Source organism: Alternaria hordeiaustralica, assembly GCF_023758085.1.
Source record: "Alternaria hordeiaustralica strain BMP 2776 chromosome Unknown scaffold_29, whole genome shotgun sequence".
NCBI classification, from domain to species: Eukaryota; Fungi; Ascomycota; class Dothideomycetes; order Pleosporales; family Pleosporaceae; genus Alternaria; species Alternaria hordeiaustralica.
Genome location: NW_026056801.1, coordinates 246110 through 267436, shown reverse-complemented (window position 1 = coordinate 267436; position 21327 = coordinate 246110). Strand labels below are relative to the sequence as shown.

General features: G+C 51.5%; 7 protein-coding genes across 7 annotated transcripts; 3 read left to right on the top strand and 4 right to left on the bottom strand.

Annotated features, from left to right (window-relative positions):
* Nucleotides 1–2377: 2377 nt before the first annotated feature.
* Nucleotides 2378–3667, bottom strand: J4E84_009535 (uncharacterized protein; the record flags this gene model as incomplete). Its single annotated transcript, XM_049392097.1, has 2 exons — nucleotides 2378–3526; nucleotides 3662–3667. 2 exons carry the CDS (start codon nucleotides 3665–3667, stop codon nucleotides 2378–2380), a joined length of 1155 nt encoding a protein of 384 aa, XP_049240281.1.
* A 140-nt stretch (nucleotides 3668–3807) lies between these two features.
* On the bottom strand, nucleotides 3808–5354 carry J4E84_009534 (uncharacterized protein; the record flags this gene model as incomplete). The annotated part of the gene is made up of 2 exons (XM_049392096.1): nucleotides 3808–5193; nucleotides 5244–5354. 2 exons carry the CDS (start codon nucleotides 5352–5354, stop codon nucleotides 3808–3810), a joined length of 1497 nt encoding a protein of 498 aa, XP_049240280.1.
* A 421-nt stretch (nucleotides 5355–5775) lies between these two features.
* J4E84_009533 (uncharacterized protein) lies at nucleotides 5776–6705 on the bottom strand (the record flags this gene model as incomplete). Its single annotated transcript, XM_049392095.1, has 1 exon — nucleotides 5776–6705. One exon carries the CDS (start codon nucleotides 6703–6705, stop codon nucleotides 5776–5778), a length of 930 nt encoding a protein of 309 aa, XP_049240279.1.
* Nucleotides 6706–7133: 428 nt separating this feature from the next.
* Nucleotides 7134–11979, top strand: J4E84_009532 (uncharacterized protein; the record flags this gene model as incomplete). Its single annotated transcript, XM_049392094.1, has 2 exons — nucleotides 7134–7466; nucleotides 7513–11979. The coding sequence occupies 2 exons, from the start codon at nucleotides 7134–7136 to the stop codon at nucleotides 11977–11979; spliced, it is 4800 nt and encodes a 1599-aa protein (XP_049240278.1).
* A 2947-nt stretch (nucleotides 11980–14926) lies between these two features.
* J4E84_009531 (uncharacterized protein) lies at nucleotides 14927–15583 on the top strand (the record flags this gene model as incomplete). Its single annotated transcript, XM_049392093.1, has 1 exon — nucleotides 14927–15583. The coding sequence occupies one exon, from the start codon at nucleotides 14927–14929 to the stop codon at nucleotides 15581–15583; it is 657 nt and encodes a 218-aa protein (XP_049240277.1).
* Nucleotides 15584–16644: 1061 nt separating this feature from the next.
* On the top strand, nucleotides 16645–18896 carry J4E84_009530 (uncharacterized protein; the record flags this gene model as incomplete). Its single annotated transcript, XM_049392092.1, has 4 exons — nucleotides 16645–16963; nucleotides 17352–17565; nucleotides 17618–17968; nucleotides 18599–18896. 4 exons carry the CDS (start codon nucleotides 16645–16647, stop codon nucleotides 18894–18896), a joined length of 1182 nt encoding a protein of 393 aa, XP_049240276.1.
* A 454-nt stretch (nucleotides 18897–19350) lies between these two features.
* Nucleotides 19351–20746, bottom strand: J4E84_009529 (uncharacterized protein; the record flags this gene model as incomplete). Its single annotated transcript, XM_049392091.1, has 5 exons — nucleotides 19351–19797; nucleotides 20189–20202; nucleotides 20252–20355; nucleotides 20432–20559; nucleotides 20615–20746. The coding sequence occupies 5 exons, from the start codon at nucleotides 20744–20746 to the stop codon at nucleotides 19351–19353; spliced, it is 825 nt and encodes a 274-aa protein (XP_049240275.1).
* Between the last annotated feature and the right edge of the window lie 581 nt (nucleotides 20747–21327).

The following is a 21327-nucleotide window of genomic DNA, read 5'->3' as shown; positions in this document are numbered from 1 at the left end:
AATATATTTATAACTATTCTAAAGTATTTAGCTACTAAAGTATAACTATATATTACTTTATAGTTTTAATACGCTATTAGACTACGCGCGTATATTACTACTAAATTACTATTCTAGATATTTTTCTTAACTTTTCTAAGATATAAACTTTTAGACTTTTAAGTTATATATTAGTTACTATTTATAAAAGAAAATTATACTTAATATACTATTATTAGATTAGATATTTTTATTCTTTATATACTATATAGCTTTAATAAGCTATTAAGCGCTAGCTTAACGTAATATATAATAAGTATAATCTACTCTACTATAATTAGTACTAAATTCTAGCTATATATAAACTATACTAGTAGTAAGTATAGTAATTATATAAAGAACTTTAAAATTTAGCTCTAAACTTCTTTACTTTATAACTTTATAATATAAGTAGCTATTAATAATTTAAGTAAAGTATTAAATTTATATAATTATTCTTTATAAAATAGCTTACTTAGATTTTATCTAAAACTTTAGGTAGTAAAGTTTAAAAGTCTTAGAGCTACGCTTTAGACCTACTTACTACTTCTTAGTAAGACTTATTACTTTTACTAAAAATTACTTAGATCTAGTAGCTTTAGAATATTCTCTTAGATAGAGTAGTAGCGCCTAGTTAAGAGAAACTCTAGAGAATAAATTAATACTTATTTAATAGTATTTTAATTAATAACTAACTATATCTTACTAATATTCTTTTACTTATTTCTAGCGTAATATACACTATTTACCTATTTCTACTTATAACCTAGGTATACTAATATAGTACTCTAGCTATCTAAGCTTTATTCTTTTCTTTAAATAGCTTCTTTATAAAATTTATATTTCTTTTACTTATAATCTTTCTTATACTTTATTTTTATTAGAACTTAGTAAGAGTATTAATCTAATACTTAATAATCTTCTCTAATATACCTTCTCTATTATCTTAGTAGAAGAAGAAAACTTACTAAAAAATAAGCTAGCTAGTTTATAAAATAATATAGACTTTCTTAATATTAACTTATACTATAACTATATTATTAGTACCTATTTCTTATTTAATACTAGTAATATTTTTTCTAAACACTAGAGCTAGATTACTACTAATATTATAGCTATAAAGTTTTTTAATTTTATTATATAGCTATAGAGAAAGTATTTTATTATTAAAAAAAAAAAGTAGAAGCTATAAATAATAGATTAAAGTTATTAAGAATTTAATCTAGAAGAAGAGTTTTATAGCTATTAAAGCGTATAGATATCTATTTAGTTAGTAATATATAGTAAAGAGATAGAAAAGTACTTACTAATATAGTAGGTAAAGTAGGTATTAGAGAATAGAAGAATATCTTTAGAAATCTTTATTTATTACGCTTAGTATATACTTATATACTCTTAGTACTAACTTATACTTAATAGACGCTTATAAATAGATATTATATAAATAGATTATAGTACTAAAGTAATCTTTAGTAAAAAAAATTAAAAATATTAAAATATTAGCTTAGAGGCTTAGCGCGCTAAGTCTTTATAATTATTTAACTTATTTAATTATAAGTAGGCTATAGAAGCTCTACACTTTATACTTATTCTTATATATATATACTATTGCTTATAACAAATACTTAATAAATTTAATTATGTTCTCTTAGATAGGAATATATATATAGTAGAGGCGTTAGGCTAATATTAGCCTAATAGAGCGTAAGGCCTAGAATAGTTACAAGAGTAATAAAGGCTACGTTAACACGTGTATAATTGCTAGAAGTGCGAAAGCGCGAGACTTCGTCTTCCTGCTAGCCTGGCGCTCTCTCTTCGCGTCTTAATCTGCCTATTGTCTTCTACGCATTACCTGCCGCTGTTGCTACGACGCTGCAGATGTTGCGGCCGCAACCGAAGGAGGCGCAGAAGAGAAAGCCGCGTTGGCGATGCGGCGACGTCGCGTTGTTACAGGTCGCGGTTCTGCTGGCTGCGGCGGCGGGGTCGGAGCAGGGGATTGTCGTGGGGAACGACGAAGAAGAGAAAGAAGATAGAACCAAGGTTGGACGTGGTGACGCGGCCGCCGAGGTGCTCGTGGACGAGCTGCCGTGGGTTGTCGTGGAGCAGATAACGTCGCTGGAGCAGATCACGAGGTTGGTTTAGGGCGCGACGGTAACTAAGGAGCATGTCGCGACGAAGGAATAAGGAAAGCAAGGGCAGGGAGGAGACGTGGTTAATACTCGTAGTGAGCGAGCCGAGGTGCCGGGCCGTGACGACGACGACGCGCTGAATAACACACGGCAAACAGTTTACACACCACCGCGCTGGATATAAAAGAGGCGGAGGATGGCAGCGCGATCTTGATAGTGCGTCCGGGGAGCTACTTCAGCACGAAGAATCCGCCGTTCTCTACGTCCACGACATTGACTTCCTTTTGTTCTGAATCCGATGCCTTCTCTTTGCCCAGCGCCCATTCCAACGTCCGTGAAACATCCGTGACAATTGCCCATAACAGCCCTCGATACCGTAGCGGCGAGTTATGTGTCGCAATCCAGTACTTAGCATCCGTCTGCCTCTGCAATTCCAACCCCGTCGCAACGCCGAACGTGGTCTGCCAGTTGAACGTCCAGCTCTCTTTGAGCCCGTGAAGGAGGGCAAGCACCTTGAACTCCGGCGCCGACCGATGCAAAAGAGTCTGCAGAGACTCCTGGGAGGTGCGCATGCCGTGCGGGGAGTACAACACCGCTTCGTGCACGTCCGGTGAAGGCGTGTAAATGATTGCGCTGGCGAAGTTAAGCTCGTGGTGGCCGCGGGCTCGGAAGACGGTTAGCCAGGTTGGTAATGGGCTGCCTGGATGAAGCGATGTCCAGTCGCCGTTGAAGATACCCGGCTCGAGGTCGCTAGTAGTGATGATGTTGTCGAAGTGGTTCCAGCCGCGAATGATCGCGCTCGCTCCTGTTGTCGCGAACACGGGTATGCTTGATGCGAATGTCAGCAGAGTCGGCTTGTGCAGATGATCGTTGTAGTGGAAGCGTATGAAGATCGCATCGATTGGGGAAGCATCTTGGGTGATGGGTGCTGTGGTAGGAAGGATCCCGGCGTCTGCGGCTGCAGCTTCGACGTCGCGCGCGATGCCTTCTACATCGCTGCCGTTATTGACAGCAGGTGGAGACGACAGGCTGAAGCTTGCTAGCCATATCCCCAATAGATTGACAGGACCGTTGAACCATGGGTCATGTACGATGTGAAAGAATGCTTTCCCGCCGGCAATCCGCTCTTCTGTTGGACGTGGAAAGGAAAGAAGCCACGAGTTGTCCCCGTTCAAGGACGTGAATATCGGTCGCAACTGCTGCTGGCCCTGAGCTGCGTCACGAATCTGCGTCTTGAGTGCGATAGCACGATCGTTGGCCATAGCATTCGTGAGTTGTGCCGGAGTTGCAGTGAAGTACGAGAGCAAAGACGGGGTGAATTGAGTGCATGCGTCATATCTGACGTGAGATCTAAGGCCACCAGCGTGTGATTCAGCCTTCTATGGATGACATGCAACAGATTGCGAGATACGGGTCGCACAATGAGGGGTAGTCAGGTAGCGCTCTAGCGATCCCTGGAGAACGTGAAAGTCAGCAACTTGACAATAGTGAGTAGCCTTCACAGTACAAGTTACGACCATGCATGTACGATGCAGCGGTCAAGATAGTCTCCTGCGGTTCTTGACTACAGTGCTGTACATCGCTGTATAGTGGTACGTAGCCGCTTAGCGCAGCTATAGCATAGTAATCAGGTCGCGCGGGTGATCATGTCGCCCACAGGCTACATCACACGATCGAACCAGATAAGACCGCCCTTCACGTCGCTCTCGAGGCCCACACCGACCGCGACAACCTTCCCAGCCTCCATTCGAATCTCGCCTCGAATGGTACTATACAGCTTCCCCTCCCACACGCCGTGCATCTCTACCGCGAACGTGTGACCGCTGAGGTGTGCGAACGTAAGCATGTACGGAAAGCATCGATCGGTGCAGTCCGCAACAAGCCTGCCGTCCTTCATTTCGATTACGAGGCTCTTGTACCCAACGTTCTGGTAGGTGCCTACTATCGCGTCAAGAGGAACGTCAAGCGGTAGCGCGTCTTCCACCTTCGTCCACTCCGGTTTCTCCGCTTCTTCCGCATCGTCCATGGCCTGGAAGTTCTTGAAGAACGCGCTCCAATCGACGCGGTCTTCGTCGCGTACGCCGAGAACATCATCCAGCAATGTGAACTTCAGGATGTCGTTGACGTACATGGCGGTGTCCGAGTTCCCGAAGATGACGAGGCCCCAGGCGAACTTGGGGAGGAAGCAAACCATGGCTTTGAAGCCAGGCACCGAGCCGTAATGTCCGATGACCGTGTGTCCGCGATAGGTCGTGCGGGATAGGCCGAGGGTGTAGAGTTCGTCGCTCTTGTAGGGTATGGACCATTTCTCGTCGCCGAGGAGATCGAAGCTGCGGGGCGTGGCGAGCGCTTTGTGGCTGTCTTCGGATAGAATGGGGTCACGTTTGATGAGCGCGCGGATGTATTTCGCGTAGTCGCCTGCGCTGCTGAAGACGCAGCCTGCGCCGTGACCTTCGGGGGCAGGAGGGTAGTGAGGGAGTGCGACGTAAGACTCAGATTCGCTGTTCCAGTAGTATGGCCTTGCGCGTCGGTCGGTGTCGCTGTTGGCTTGAATGTCGGGTACGTCGTGGAATGTGTTGGTCATGCCGAGTGGTTTCCAGAGGTTGGTCCGGATGAAGTCGGTGTAGGACATGCCGGTGACAGTTTCGATGAGGTGCACAGCAACACTGAACATGATGTTGCAGTAGATGTGCTCGGTACGAAGTGGTTTGACGGATTCGAGGTTGCGCAAATTGCGCGTCAGGGACTTCGCATTGTCGGGGTGCTTCGCTCGTGCGCTGAGGTAGGACTCGTCGTGCGTTGCAATGCCACTCCGGTGACTCAGAATATCTTCAATGGTGACTTGTTCCGTGAGATCTGGGTCAGGAAGAACGAAGTCCTCGGGGAGAATCTTTGACACGGGTGTTGTCCATTGTACGTCTGGATACTGCTCATCGTCTACGAGAACAGCCACGGCGGCCGCAGTGGTACACTTGGAAGTGCTTGCGAGGTCGAACAGGGTGTCTGTAGTCGCTCGGGTATCGGGCAGTTCCGAATAGCCATACGCCTAAGGGATGTGAGTGATGCACAGTAGTTCTCGTGAAAAGGCCTAGATACCTTGGAGTAGATGTCGTCGCCTTGTACAACTGCGAGCGAAAGACCGGGGACGCGAAATTCATTTATCGTCGCTAGCACGAGCTTCTCGAATTCGGGAGTCTTGTAAGCCATGGTGTGGATCGAATTCTATACTTTATGCATGCGAAGGTCGCTCAATATATACGTTGCTCGATGGACCGGTTCATGGTCAGCGTAGTAGCTCTCGACACGCTGAGCTACACGTACTCTGGGTCAGAATGATTCATCTGCACTATCTCGAGTCTAATCCCTTCATGGCATAATTCCGCATATCATAGCGTGCCGTTGAAAGCGGAAGGCATGATGTGAGTCAAGGCGCGCCGCGGTCAAATCAGGCCGGCGACCATCCGCGTATATCGAGCCAATCAGCTGTTAGCGCCTGGAGATTCTCGCCCAATCGGTAGGTGGTGGTGGTATTCTGGGTATGGAAAGAGCGCCCGTTACACTACTCCTTTGACAGGAACGGAAGCCACACTTGATCCAATTGTATCATGCATACGTCTACATTTCGCAGCTACAAGAAGTTGCCGCTCGAGAAGCGATCGCCAAAACCCTTTGACTTGCTGAGCATCTCGCGCTTCTGCTTGTGGTTGAGCGAGCCGCTCACAGCCATGTCCTTCTCGTAGTCAAATGCGCGCTTGCTAGGATCGTCCTCCTTCTCCTTGCCGGTGCCCTTGTCTTGATGTTGCTCGACCAGACTCTTGCCGCGTGTGGCATCGATCTTCTCGCGCATCTTGCGTGCCCTCCTCTCCTCCTCCTTGTTCCGCTTTGACTCCGAAGTGGCAGGCGCAGAATTGGTGGGCGCGGTTATGCCCAAGGCCTCGTCTTGCAACCGCTTGAGCTTTTGCTCTGGTGTCTCGGTCCATGCGCTGCTCATGCCTCCTGTACCTCCTGCGCCCTTGCCCGTGTTGAACTTGCGTGCGCGCATTTTTGTAGGGTCCATTCTAGCGGCGAGGTCGTCCTGCGTCGGGGGCAGCGTCATCCATTCGTCGCGCTGTGTCTTCTTCGGCGCATCGGTGAATTGCGGTTCCGTGTCGAATGCCGATTTCCCCATGGCGTTGTCGAAGCCTGAAGACGCTCCGCCAGCTGGTGGCGGCGCGGGTCCAAAGTCATCGTCGCTGCTGTCGGAGTCGCTGTCTGGGGGGTTGGGCGGCCGCTCGTCGAGAGGCGCTGGCGGTGGAGCAGGCCCGACCACGCGCGCAGGCCTCGAGGTTGGTGGGGGCGTAGGACCGACGTCGCTATCGACACTACTGGACCGTGATGTCGCGTCTGGTGGTAGTGAAGGCCCAGCTGTGCGCGGAGGTGAGGATGCGGAAGGTGGAGGTGCTGGGCCGATGACTCGTCTGCGCTTGTCGCCGGATTCTGGACTCGATGCGCGATCATCGTCGTCGTCGCGACTGCGCTTGGAAAGGTGCGGCGGCATGGCTGGTCCTATTGAAGGCATCGCGGGTTGTGGGTGTGAATGCACAATGTACCTGGCTGCGCGTCGAGTGACGTTCTCTGGAGCTTGGACCTTGACCAACGGCGCGGCACATGCGGCGATCTGCGAACTGCCCAGGTGCGCCATGAGCTCTGGAGACGCGCCATCCTTGCCAGCCCATGCCAACCCTCGTGGGCGACCTTCACCCTCCAACTGACCTTGACACCCGTCGCATACGCCCTCGGTTGCCGCGCTATCCGCCCGGACGCACGCCTAACTCGCCTTCGCGTAGGCAGCACCGACCCGTACCGCATACCATCACCGAAACCCCCGCGCCGAGTCGAACACACCCACGATCCACAACATTCCAAAGACCAGATATTAGACATCGCGCAATTACCCACAGCTACCAGATGTGCGCCTGAAGCAATGCCCTGCGCAGAACGAGCCTGATGAGCTCAGATTCGGAAGAGAGCCACTCCAGCGCTCACAACGACCATGGAGACGAGATAGACACCAGGGAAGGCGCGGTGGGCGCTTTTGATGCACAAGAAGATGATTCTGAGGGAAGCGCGACCGAGCGAAGAAGCTTGGACGAAGAGGACAGCGAAGATGTGCAGTCGGTAGACAACGGCATCGAGGGCCTGACCTTTGCCAGGACACGGCGGAGAAGCCCCCAGGAAGAGACGCATGATTCAGCATCAGTGCTGTCCATACGACCGACTATAGAGGTGGCCCATAGCCCTGCCTCGACGGACATACCCGACGACACTCCTTCGGTTCAGGTATGCAGCATGGCAGATCCACATGGGAATCCTCTGACCAAGACAGGGTTCCGGTATATCCTCACCCACGAGCAGCGTGCCCGTGTCGCACAATTCGCTTCGCCCTCACCGACCGACATCGCTGCAGCCATTCGAACGCCGCTTCTCGTCCCGCCTATCTCCATCCCCTGGGCCGACACCGCGCGGCCAGTCACCGGCCTTCCTATCGCCGCACTCGCGACAATCCTCCGTATCGAGCAACCTCGTCTTCCAGCAACTATCCGATGATGGATCCGAGACAACTCAGGCGCCGTGGGAGGTCGTGCGATGGACAAAGCTGAAGAAGATCACTGGACAAGTCTTCTCGGAGATTGGGAAGCGCAACTTTGGCCGGCCCACATGCTTACATGTGACCGTCTCGTTGGCGATAGGAACGTCGAAAGGTTTCATCCTCATCTTCGACTACCAACAGGTCCTCAAGTCCATCATCGGACCGGGAACCAAGGCTGTCGAATGCGGTGCCATCACTTCGCTAGCCATCGCTGCTGATCACTCGGCCATTGCAGGGGGGCATGCGACAGGTCACATCTTCACATGGGAGTTGGCGAAGCCGGCCAAGCCATTCTTGCACATCCCGCCTCTGGAAAGAGCGTCTCTGGAGGACAACAAGTCAGATGGCCATGTCTCGGGTGTAGCGATTCTGCATCTGGGTTTCCTCGGCACCCGGCGCACAGCGCTCGTCTCCGCAGATGACGCAGGCATGGCCTTCTCCCATCTGGCGACACGTGGGCTAGGGGCCATCGCGCGGACGGTCAAGACTACTCGCATCTTGGGGAGATATCCATTGTCGGTAAAGTCATTGGAGAAACCTCGGAAACCAAGTTCTGTGCTGGCCTTCGCACCCCTGCCGTTAGGCAACGTTGAGCAGCCAACCGACAATATGGGTCTGACCGCATTGCTGACACCCTATCTGTTAGTCATTGTCTCGACTACTCCGGTTGCACAGACACAGCACAAAGCGCCCCGACCCAAGGATGTGGAAGCGCACAGCGCGTTGAGCGGGTGTTTGGCTTGGTTTCCGGCTGTCAAGCTGAAGAGTTCCTCCGACGGTTCCGAGAACGCGATATCCAAAACAAAGCTCGTGTACTGTTGGTCTAACGTCCTGACTATACTCGAAGTCGACTCCATCCTCCCGCCCCCGTCGGAAAGAGAAAAGCCTGTTGAGCTTCGCTTCAGACCTCGGAGTCGCTGGAAGGCGGAAGAAGCTATTGTTGCTGTTCAGTGGCTGAGTCGATCAGTTCTCAGCGTGCTTACCATCAGTCAGCGCCTCATGATCTTGGAAGACAATACTCTCCGCGTGACAGACTCATTCGACTTGCTGCAGAAGCACATCTACCACTCGGACCTTTTCTCCCGACAGCTCAAACCGGTTGTTGAGCAGCTGAATGAAGAAGATGCGTCGCTACATGGTGTTGTGGCAGATGCCTTCTACATGAGCTTCCGGGCGTACAAGGGTCGGCTGTTCCTCCTGGGTTTCAACGACTGCTCCATCGGCACTCTCTCAAACTGGGCTGACCGTCTGCTGGCCTTGATGGAGGATGGCGACTACATTGCCGCTATCGGTCTCGCGACTTCGTACTACCTCGGGGATGCGGACAAGCTCACCGTCGGACTGCCCGACGATGACAAAGCACGCTATGCGCTTGTACAACCAAAACTGCTTGACATGATTACTGCCTCATTGAAGTATTCCTTCTCCAGGCAGGACGACGTCGATCGCGATGCGCAGGAGCGTCGAGCGAAAGAGCTTGCTGAGGTGGTCTTCACAGGTTTGCTGTGCATGGAGGAATATGACTTCTTGTTCGAAGACGTTTACGATACCTACGAAGAGGCGTCAGCGGAGAAGTCTTTCTTTGAGACCCTCGAGCCATACATACAAGACGACGAGATCACCGCAGTACCACCGAACGTCTTGAAGGACCTCATCACGTTCTATGCCTCAGCCAATCGCTCCGCCCAGCTCGAAGAGATGATCTGTCGGCTCAGCACCGATACGATGGACCTCAACCAAGTCACCATGCTCTGTCAGCAATACGTATTGTACGACGCGTTGATCTACGTGTGGACGAGAGCTATTGGCGACTACATCACGCCACTCACCAACATTCTAGAGCTCATCAAGCTTGTAGACTTTGATGTGGATGAGACAGAGAACATATATCTCACTGCCGCGAAGAAGATCTTCCCATACCTGGCGTACACCTTCACTGGGCGAGTGTACCCTGGCGGCGCGTTCATGGAGGATGATAAAGCGTATAGTGCCAAAAAGGACATGTATCGGTTCCTGTTCTCGGGTAAGAATCTGGAATGGCCTCCAGGCTCGGGCGATGTCATCTTGACACAGTCTGACGGCAGCCCAGAGCCTCCATTTCCGTATCTGCAGCTCGTCTTGGACTTTGACGCTTCGAGCTTCATGAGCATGCTGAACGAGGCCTTTGAGGATAGCTTCTTGAATGGCGAGCAAGATGCACCAAACGGAGCCCAGCTCAACGGCACGCACAAAGGGTCTGCTCTCACTCCCACTCGCCAGTCCATCATAAACTACCTTTTCGGGATAATGAACACCGACAACTTCGACCCAGAAGATATCATCTACTTCTACATGTTCGTCGCGCGAAATTTGCCGAAATACCCGCAGCATATCATGCTTCCGGGCACTTCGCTGCACCAGGTCCTCATTGGTCTCTGCAACTATCCTACAGACACGATCAAAGAAGACTGCCAGCTGTCAGTCGAATATCTTCTCTCCATCTACCACCCACCCAGTCCGCAGAGTCTTGTACCGCTGTTCGAGAAGGCTGGCTTTCATCGCGTGCTCAAGTCTGTGTATCGGGGCGCACACCAATACGCGAAGCTGCTCGAAACGTACCTTGACGACGAAGAGGACGACGAGGCAGTCTTTGGGTGTATTGCTGACATCTTTCGGCCAAGCAAAGGTGTTAATAAGAAGCAGCTGAACGAGGTGAAGACAGTCATCGTCAGTCGCGCTGTAGACTTGGCTGCTATCGACGCGTCGCAAACTGCGGTGACACTGAAGCAATATGCGGTCGATCTGCTGGAGCCAGTTCTCGGCGCTATCGAAGCCGGTAGCGATGCCCAATACCGCTATCTACAGGCTTTGATCGAACCAGAGCAAGCTGCGACGGGCAGCGTCGCAACTATGGATGAAAATCTACCTGCTGGATTCATCGAGAACTATGTGCAGCTCATGTGTACTTACAACAGCGCGCATGTGGCAGAATTCGTCGGCTCGTTGAAGTCCAGGGACCTCCGACTGGATCCGGTTCTGCCCGCGCTGGAAAAGAGCGGCGTCATTGACGGTGCTGTCATATTGATGGCACGAGATGGCCTAGTCCAGGGAGCCATGGATCGACTTGTGAAGCATCTTGGTACGCTTCAGACTGCCTTGATAGGTCTCATCGGAGCCGCATCAGAGACGCCAGATGTGGCCAACACCGAGGAAGCAGTCCACGATCTTCTCGAAGACATCCAGAAGTACATCAAGGTTGGCATATGGTTATGTCAAGGACAGACCCGATCCAAAGAGCCGCGACCAGAGTCAACTATCGACAGACGGAAGTCGGCATACGGAGAGGTTCGTGAAGGGGATCTTAGGCCAGACGAACTATTATGGCTTGAGCTTGTCGACACGTCCGTGCGACTCATCAGAGACACATCCAGCGCCGTTGCTGACCACGATGCCTCCATCACGTCAACGGGTATTGACCCAGCCGACACCGTCGACACCGCACGCATCGTATCCACTCTCCGCTCCTCGATCCAACTCACCTTTTCCGCCCTCCTCACATCCACCACCATCCCACCCACACGAAAGACCACCCAATCCCACTCCACCCAAGACCCAACAACCCGCCCACCCATCCGCCCCGCCCAATCCCGCGCCCAATCCAACCCCTCCTTCCTCCGCATCCTCCGCTGCTTCCTCACCCGCGCAACACAAACCTACTCGCCCTCGCTCTCCGACCTCCGCTCCGTCCTCTCCGAGATCTTCGCAGCCTACACCTTCGAAGAAACCATCCTCAGCCTCGCAAACCGGTTCCTCGACAAAGAGTCCTTCGAGCACGTCCACGAGATCACCGAGCTGCGGAAGCGCGGGTGGAGACCCCGCGGCCAGGTCTGCGAAGGGTGTAAGAAGAGGGCTTGGGGGCCTGGTGCGGGCCCGGGTGTGTGGGAGGCTTGGGAGAAGAGGGAGGAGGGGAGGAGGAAGGTGAGGGATGAGGTTGTGAGTGGGGAGGGGGAGGGGAGTAAGAAGGCGAAGGGGAAGAGGCCGAGTCAGGCGGATGTTTTGGATGATGGTGAGGAGGAGGGGGAGAGGGGGGAGGGGCTTGTGCTGTTTGCTTGTAGGCATATGTGGCATCGGGGGTGTTTGGAGAAGGAGAGTGCGGGAGAGGAAGGTGGGGGCGAGGTGGGGAGGATGATGGGGAGAATGGGGTTGAAGTGTCCGCTTTGTTGAGTGAATGATGAGGTAGAAGTGTATGTATAGTAGTAATTTATGGTTCGTTTCATTGCGATTCTTACATACATCTCGCACCCAGGTCGCGCGATCATGTCTTCACTACGACACGAGTCCCGGATCTGAACCGATTCGATGTGGTATAACGCCTACAAAGCACGTTTTGGCCCGACAGAGGCAAGGTAAAAGTACGTTAGCATGCGACATGTATCTTGTATTCCGTGTTTGATTCGCCTAATGTACAATGTAGCCTTGACGCTGTTGCTACCTAATCGAAAACTTGCCCTGCACGCGCTGCGGCACCTCAAAGCCCGACGACAGACTACGAGATCATGCGACCTTGCCATTGTTTGCGTAGTCACCCACGATGCCTTTGTAGATCCACCTAGCTTTTCTTGTCACCTTATTTCTTGTAAAGGAGCACGTCCAAGTCAACGTGTACATTGGGAAGCGAGAAGACATTCGCCACCATGGAGCACACCTTGGCCTTAATGTCTAGGTCCTTGAATCGAAACCACGTAGTAGAGAGCCCCTGAAACTCGCCGAATTTCACCTTGACTCCAAGCTGAATATGTTACAGGCTGGGTAGTATCCAGTGCGGGTCATCCAAGAAGGTAAGCATATTATATTCCCAAGAAGATTGGAACGTGGTGAGCTGATGGACGTCGAGCGGGGGCAATGACACGCGGGGGTATAAGTAGTCGGGCACGTCAAGATCCACGGTTGTACCATCAACGCGTCCATCGAGGGTTATTCCACCCAAACTGACTGAGGACACAGCCAGCCGCGCGACGTCCGGCAGTGAGTCGACCCAGAGGAAGAACGACTTGGCGGTGCCGACTACGAAGGTACTTGATGAATACAATAGTGGCCATGCCTCGAGGTGTATTTGGCGCGATGCACCCAGCAACGTCGAGCCGAAGGATGACCTCGGCTCGTAACCGCCTAGGGGTTTTCCCCTGTATAGGTTGAACATTACATAGCCATTGTCTTCGGCATCTTGCTTCTTCTGAGAGTTGCCGACATACCACCGTGGATTCCCGAGTACATATCCGTAGATCGTGTTGCGAATTTCGCCGGGCAGCTTGAGCAGCGGGGACATGCGTTGGTTGTGTAGAGCACATGCATTGTTAGTATCAATGCCAATTTGTATCTTAGTGGACCTTCGCGCATACATTGCTTGCTTCCAAGGCGATTCATCGGTGAGCACGACCATCTTGCAGTGTCGTAGGTTGTCCGGGAGTGGAAAGTGAGGGAGTAGCTGAAGAGACAACCACGATAAGTTATTGATAGCGTAGAGAGCGATTAGGCAACAAGGTGACGTAAGTGCATTCGTATTTCTGCCTTCACGTCGGAATACCAATGCAGTTGCAGTCGTCGCAGCGGTATGTCGTCGCCAACGATGCCGCTGCTCGATACATCCATGACTCATTTTCGCAACGTAGCTCACAAGCATACCTGGAGACTGGTAACATTCCCATTCATACGTATCCAAACAAAGCTCAAGGATCACTACCGCTTTGCACAATGTGTGACAATTGTCATGTGCCACTAACAACATCCGTGTCCGACAAGTACATGCACATCCATGCTCACGCGAACCGTCGGCCGCCCAAGCATCCTCTCGATCTCGGGACGTAGCTGTGCGATGGCCATAGTTTTGGCGCGCCGAACAGCCGCGTCATCTGGCTTATCCCAACTCACCGCGAATTTGCTGACATTAAGGACGAGATGAATGCGTTCAAGGCCCGGTAAGAGCGCATACAATTCATCCACGCCATCTACCATGCGCATATCTTTCACGGGACCGCGCATTCGCATAACGCGACGCTCTTTATGCGGGTGTCCTCGAGTCCACCATACGGGGAACCTCGTCTCAAGAACATCGTTCGTGATCTCGCCGCAATGACCTTCATTCAATCGAAGAGAGCGGATAGCAGATCTTGCGGGTTCCGGCAGCTGGTTTAGCCACCACACCAAAGCATCGATCGAAGTGCCTCCATAATAGTCCGCCTCGAATGTGTTGAGCGCGTAGGGGAGTAACCATGTCTCTTGGTGTATCTGACGACAGACCCGGTGGAGGGTAGACCCGAAAGCCCGGATTGTAGGTTCACCACATAGGACACATTCGCAATCGTCGTGATAACGTGAGACTTTCCGCCAAGCATAGTCTTTGTGGCAGGTGATGTGCCAAGTGACATGGCTATCAAGGACGTATCCGTATATCCGGTTCCTGAGCTCACCGGGCAGTCTGAGAAGGGAAGAGTTGGATTGATTCAGTGCACCGCTGACAGTTGTTAGTCGCTAAGACTTTGGACAAGTACGCGTAGAGTGTGGGACTTACATTGCTAACTGCTCGGAGTGAGCATCACGCAGTATCACCATATTGCCGGTGATGATATGTACGATGATTCTGGGAGGAAAGGAGTTCCCGTTGGGAATCGTGGCACAGAATTAAGATCACAAACTGCAGGCAATTCACGAAGTCGATATATCGGATTGTGGACCCAACAATGTCATTTTGAAGTGCGCATCTCGCATCCTGCAAGTGGTATTGACCTTCACAGGCCACGGTGCTTTGGAGTGGCACGTGAAAATGGTTGCGCGGATGTGACATTGCTTTGTGGCGCGAGCGTTGTGAGCCGACAGCCTGGTTGTCGGATTATAGCGTTCATCTGTACTCATTTCGGTGATCCGCGCCAGTAAATGTCGTCTCCAGGTACCCATATAGATATGATAGTTCACAGTGGATGCATTGGTGTGTTCGTGGTTCGGGTGTGAACGTCTGCCAGACATCATACGATCCGACAAGGCTGGCGAGCCTCGGCTCTTGACCCGATTCGGTGCAAGGGTCTGGAGTGGGTCTCCTCAAAGCCGTACACCCGTATCGCCGAGGTATGCTCGCAAAATCTACTTCAGATTGTATACAACAGTTTTCGGCCTCAACATGACTACCGCGCCTCTGCCCGGTCATCCTAATAGAAGCTTGGCCAACACCCGAGGAGCCATCCCTCTCAATGAAGCGTTTGAGCGTCTCCGCTGGTCGGTCTTCGAGGACATCTCCAACATCCTCGTTCTCGATGAACCAAGAACCCAAAAGCCCGACCTACTGCCCTTCGAAGGCCACCCGATTGCGTCAGAACCAGCTTCCGAAATCCCTCTCACCAAGATAGCCTTCACCATCTACGAGCTCAATGAGTTCGCAGCTCTTGAAACAGGCTTCAACGATGACGAGTTCGACGAGCCTGGGTTTGAGGAAAACCGTCGCTATCAGCGACCAGAACCCTTAGTTGTTACCAGAGGAGATGGCGGTACTGTCACAGTTGCAGACGTCGTCCAGCAACTATCAGGGTACTTTCTCACTCACAAGGAAGACATACTCAAGGCGAAAGCCTACATAAATGGGGACTCGAGCGATCACGGAGCGGACGACGAGGCAACTGTCACCACTACCCTGGGCGGAGACCGGGGTGCACCCCCCGGCACGAGAGTCTTCTTCGAAGGATTCTTTGGTATCATAGAGCCCACCATGGAGTCGCTTCCCGTGTTACTATGGACCGAAGGAGATGGCTCGTTTCCATTAGATGACAGACTGCGACAGTAAATACGGCATCGTTCTCGGGCATGGTGGTGGCTCGGAGGCTATTTCTGCCGAAGGGCCAATTGGTAGTGTACTTGCTGAGTGTCGCATGCGGCGGGAATGGGTTCAGGGAGAATAACTACTGTCGTCATCGGCGGCATGTAGCTTTTTGAACGAAGCGTCGCCAACAGCAGCGAAAAGGCGAACATCGAAAAACGGGGTAGGCCTGACGCGGCGGTGTTCCCTGGGTGCGAGGTTCCACGCCGTATACGGTTCATGCATTCGCTATTTTGATAAAATTTGTGTCGCTATACCTTTGATTCTTTCCAGATAAGGGTGTCGGTACCGATGCGTTCGCGCGAGCCTTCCGAGGTCTCTTTCGAACGCGGCATGGGCCTCTGTCCCATGAGGATTGTCGCGGCTTATAGGCAATCTCTCCGCGCATTGAACGTACAAGGCTGACTGGAAGCGCCGCAGGTGCATGTGAGAAATGAAGCTTTGAGTCGCACTCGCATCTTGTAGTAGCTTCGCAAAGGTGCAGCGTCCGATATTGTCCCCAACAATGCTGTAGTAGCTGCCAGACGCAGGGTGGCAGGTGCGCAGGTTAACGGCCTGGCTTACGGGATCTTGGAGCCGGGGGGCGGCAACATCCGGCGCTCACGACAACTTTGGCGATCGTGGCAACCACTCGACAACAGGTCAGACGAGGCTGCGCACCAATGTGAGCAATGCGTCGCTACGAAGGTAGTACCACCTACATATGCTTCGAGCCGAAGCAGTAAAACGCCCCCACACAATGGATATCCGCGCGTATGGGACGTTTGCCGATCTTCGCTCCCATATTGAGGTCAGCGAGGCGTATTCTGACACTACACTATATATTCGATAACTGTCTAACAGGCCGATTGGAGTGTTGAGGGTTGACCGGTCTCCGCGCCTCACGTACGCGTCATTTCGACCCTTCGATGCGAATTCAGCCTTGCGGCTTCCGTAGCGCCACAAGTTGATGTTTTGTTTGAGATAAAGACACAGCTTTCGAACTTTATTCTATAATCTTGATGTATCTCTGCGTCTGATTTTCCACCATGGCATCTATCTCCGACGATATTAGTCTGCGAACAATGTCGAGAGCCAACTCGACCTCTGTACACGGCAACATCAGCCCCTTGCATCGGGCACCGACGCCGGTCTCTTCGGTTCAACCGCATCCCGATGCACAAGAGCAAGCATTACCTGATGTGGGAGATCCCGACGACGAGAGCGAAACGCAACCTTCTCTCTCCTCAGTGTCAACGTCATCGAACCCGGCCAGCCCAGGACAGGGGAACGACCGACGCTCTGAGCCCGTTCGACGCACACCGCACTGGAAAACAATAGGGATAATCATAGGCTTCAACTTTGCGGGTACGTGATCGCATGCGTAACGTTGAACAGAGTTAAACTCGTGTAGCGCTTTTGTCCGCCTTGGGGCATTACTTCCTGTTTTGTAATCTGGATCACCAGCTCACTGAGACGAGCTATCTCACACAGCCGCAGGTCTCCGCGGTCTCAATCCTTCTAACAACCATCTTCAAAGCCGCCTTGGCGGCAAGCATTGGAACCTCTTTTGCACAGCATTTGTGGCTCATTCTTCGCGGGAACCCATTGCCAATTGACACCGTTGAGAAGATGTTCATACTTCGCACCAACATATTTGCACTGTTCGACTTCCGAAGCACATGGAGATCACCCATGCTGATCGTGATGGCGCTTTCCGTATGGTGTCTGGGACTGGCGACAATTTACCCTCCAGGAGCGCTGATCGTTGCAATCGAACCTTACACGTCTACTGAGAAGCTCGACATAGCTGTGATGAACCCGCCAATTCCGCGCGACCTAGACTTTGCTGGAAATGAAACCTTTCCAACATTGAGTTTCGGCGGGTTTGGCTTCCAGGCGGGTCTTTCTCTCACTGTTAACGGCAAGCCCGTAGACGCCTCGCCGAATGCAAGAACACTCGCATACTAGTAAGTAGCCCTGTTACAGGGCCCATACATGCCTCAGTACTAACTGGTATAGCGGACCAAATCCGGCCCTGCGTAGCATTGCGCAATCTATCATAATCGACAACCGCGTATTCAACCTGCCTGAACATCCGGGTGAAAACTCAACGTATAAACTCCAGTTCCGAGGTCCACAGTTGCGATGCAATTCTTCGCAGTACAGCAATTCTATTCCACTCGAGGAGACGGATCCTAGAGCGCTTTCCGGAGATGTTTTTGTTTCAAAGTGGCTGCCAGATTTGCTATCCCTCTCTGTTCAACAGCACAACATCAGCGATTATTCGATCTCGCGTAATAATCAAAACATCACAGTTTATGAAGCTCACGTGGAGACAACCGAGCAGGCTTGTATTCCCAAGTCCGTCTTGTACGATGTCAATGTAACTTTTCCGCGCGGAGTTCAGAAGCTAGAGTATCACTTGAGCGACGAAACAGATATACGGAGGAAGTGGCACGATGCTAGTGAATCCTATTCAGGGCAGCTTAAATCCTCAGCACTAAGCCTCACGATCCCCGCCAATCCCCAGGCAGCTCTAGATTGGAACACGAAGGTGCTAGATGCGCTTCCGGTGTTCAATGAATGGGCAATATTGGATGCCCTGGGCAGCTTGCTCGAAGGTGTAGGCAAGGAGGAATCGACGAACCATAACTACTCTCGCTGTGGTCCGCTTACTGCTCGAGATAACAAGACGACAACAAAATTATGTGATGATTGGACGACGTTTATGTCCTGTCATGAAAACCCACCCTCTTCCGAGGCTCCACTCCGGGGAACGGTGTTCCAACCCGCTCGCTTCGACCCAGCGTCACTAAAAACCTGTTACGACGCCAGAGAAGAGTTGGACATCACAGAGACTCTTCTCAATGATGTACTCACGAACATCACTCTTTCCGCTATATCTCTAGGGACATGGCATGAAGTACTCCCAATAATCATCACCCGCTATCAGAGCACGTACTCTTTCGCCAACCCACTCAATCTTATTCTTCCGTACAGTATCTGCTTCGTTGCCGCCATTATCTTCGCTGGTATAGCAATATACTCACTATCGCGGAATGGTACACCTGCGGCGGATGGCGGTTTCTTGCAGATCATGACGGCCACAAGGGGTAACACGGAGATGGAACGGCTGGTATTGCGACAAGACTTGACGAATCTGGACAAGCTGCCGCTGGAGCTAAGGAGTCTCAAGGTACGGTACGGTGAACTAGTTGGCGCAGAGGTACCGGGATACGAGGGGAGGTTTGGGTTCGGAACGGCCGAGGAAACCATTAGACTGAGGAAACGGAAGTGAGACTGGGTATGGCGAACGCGCGACAAGGACCAAGAGTTAAGGAGACAGAGCGGTGTCGTAGCCCAACACTATGCGCCGGCCAAGATTGTCTCTGAGCCTACCATGTAGCCGCTTTCTGCACTATTGTGGGCCGAAGGGGACAATTCGTCTCCGTTGGATGACAGACTCCGACAATAGACCTTTTGGACTTCAAGCTTGAGAGTTGGCCTGGAATTACAACCAACATCGTTCTCTCGTCCGCTCAATTGTGTTGTGATATCACCTTTAGCCGCCGACAGTGTACTCTCAGATGCTTGCGCGTAGTCTTCGTATGAGCCTCAGGAGTAGTCGCGTAGTGTTAATGCGGCGGGGTCTGACTCAAGTTACATCACGAACGCCACGTTTAGAAAGATCGAGTCAGACGAGAGTGTAGATGCGTATAGTTGCGTCGGCACAGAAACATGAAGGTAACTCACTACATGATCTGGAAAGATGCCTTTCTCTGGACACCGCTATGATCTTCGGATGTCACGCTGACCTCGCTGCACACGACGATAGTATTCTTTCCATCTGCTTCAAGGTTGTCGCGCTGCATGCGATGCATCGCCACATCATCCCCTTTGATCATGTCCTCCTCGCTCTCATTGTCAAGCGTCAGGCCACCGAAGGTGTGGCGCGCCCGGTGCGGCGTCCTTCGGCTAGCCCGTTTTCCACCGGGCCCGGATCCGCCCCCGATTGTTTCGAAGTCACTGCTTGGGGGCTCTTGCCCTTTTGCGTTGCTGGAGCCGATCGTGCTGAGTAGGAAAGGCGAGAGCCAGTTCTTGAGCAATGGGAAGATCATGGGAAGGTTCGTCGTAAATATGGCGATGAAGGTCTGGCGAGTACCCCAAGAGGCGGTGAGCTCAACACTGTTCAAAGGGTCCTAAAGATTGGTTAGTCTCGAAGCCCATGTCATAGTGATTTTGCCACTGCGTCTGACCGTGATAAGATAGATGCTCTTCAATATCGCACACACAATAACGAGCATGCCAGCGCCAAGTACTAGCATGGCAGCAATCTTCTTATACGTCCTCAATCTCGACTTCCATAACATAGGGATTGGTATCAGTAGCAGATAAACGTCGGTGGATACGTTGAAGACAAATGTTACACAGATCAGACGCTTCGATATCGCTGCTTGACACGCATTTCCGGGATCAGGATTGATCTGCCAGTAGCGCCAGAATGGTCGACAGGAGAGGTATATGGTGAATATGATGATCACAAAACTGGTGATGATGGATGCGAAAGCGATGTAAATTCGGGGCGTGTACATCCCAAGGCCGGCCTGTGGTGTAAGTCAGACAAGGCTCCCGTGTCTAGTGCGATAGACATACCCACCGTGAGACGAAGGTAGAAGGCTGCTACACATAGCTTGAGAGACCAGAGTAGGCAGGCAGAGGTGGTCCAGCCAGCTACCTGAATCTTAGATCCGATGACTCTGAAGCTCGGTTAGCTACGTGTGCGCCGGGGCTCACTATGTTGTTTCTTGCGCAAGGCTTTGGCTTCGTATATACCTCAATCTAAACTCGGGGTCGTCTTGCGACAGCGCAGCACGCTCATCCGGCGTCATGCCGTCATTTGCGAGGCCATGTACGTGCACTCCCAGACTGTACCCGAGGCTGCATTGGGCGGTGTAGATGAGCTGGTGAACGGATTGTTAGCAGTATGAAATCTATGAAGCATTCTTTGCTACTCACGATAGCAATCCATACTAGGTAGTCATCTACTTGTAGCTCGCGGAGGCCCACGGCGGTGATCCTTGCATATGTTCGCAGACACGTGAAGGAGACAGCGAGTGCATAGAGAGTCCACAGCTCCACGATGCCCATAGCGTATTCTGCAACAATGGTGTTGGATGATCGTTTCCAGTCTGATCCATCACTCTTGAACTCTGGGTCTGTCGGTATAATCACAAATCCAGAACAAAACACATGGAGCTGAATCTGTATCCGAGACGTTCATGGCGTAGCCTAACTCGATAGAATGTCAGCGAAAAGATACCCCGTGTAATCACATCACATCGGCCCGAAGTCACATTGGCACCCAATCTGAGTGCGCCATCCGATACTTTGCACAGAGAGGAAGGCACAAAGCGGCGCATTTCTTGGCTCGCCGGCTATAGCTCAGGATCACGCCAAATACGAGCAATCTTTTCGTTGCAGTCTTTTATGGCTTGCTATATCACACTTGGATGTTCGCATGGCTGAAGAGATCAGTGTGTTCGATGGTCACGTGGGTGGTGCAGCCGCAGGCAAAATGCGCGCAACGATGGCAGCATTGCGCATTCGGCATTCGACAGTGGCGGTTGCAGCATGGAGGCTGACATCCAGGTCCCTTGATGAGTCTGTGAAGTACGAGGGTGCAAGCCTTCCAGCAAGGAAGAAGTGGGTGAAAATGCACCTCCACTAGC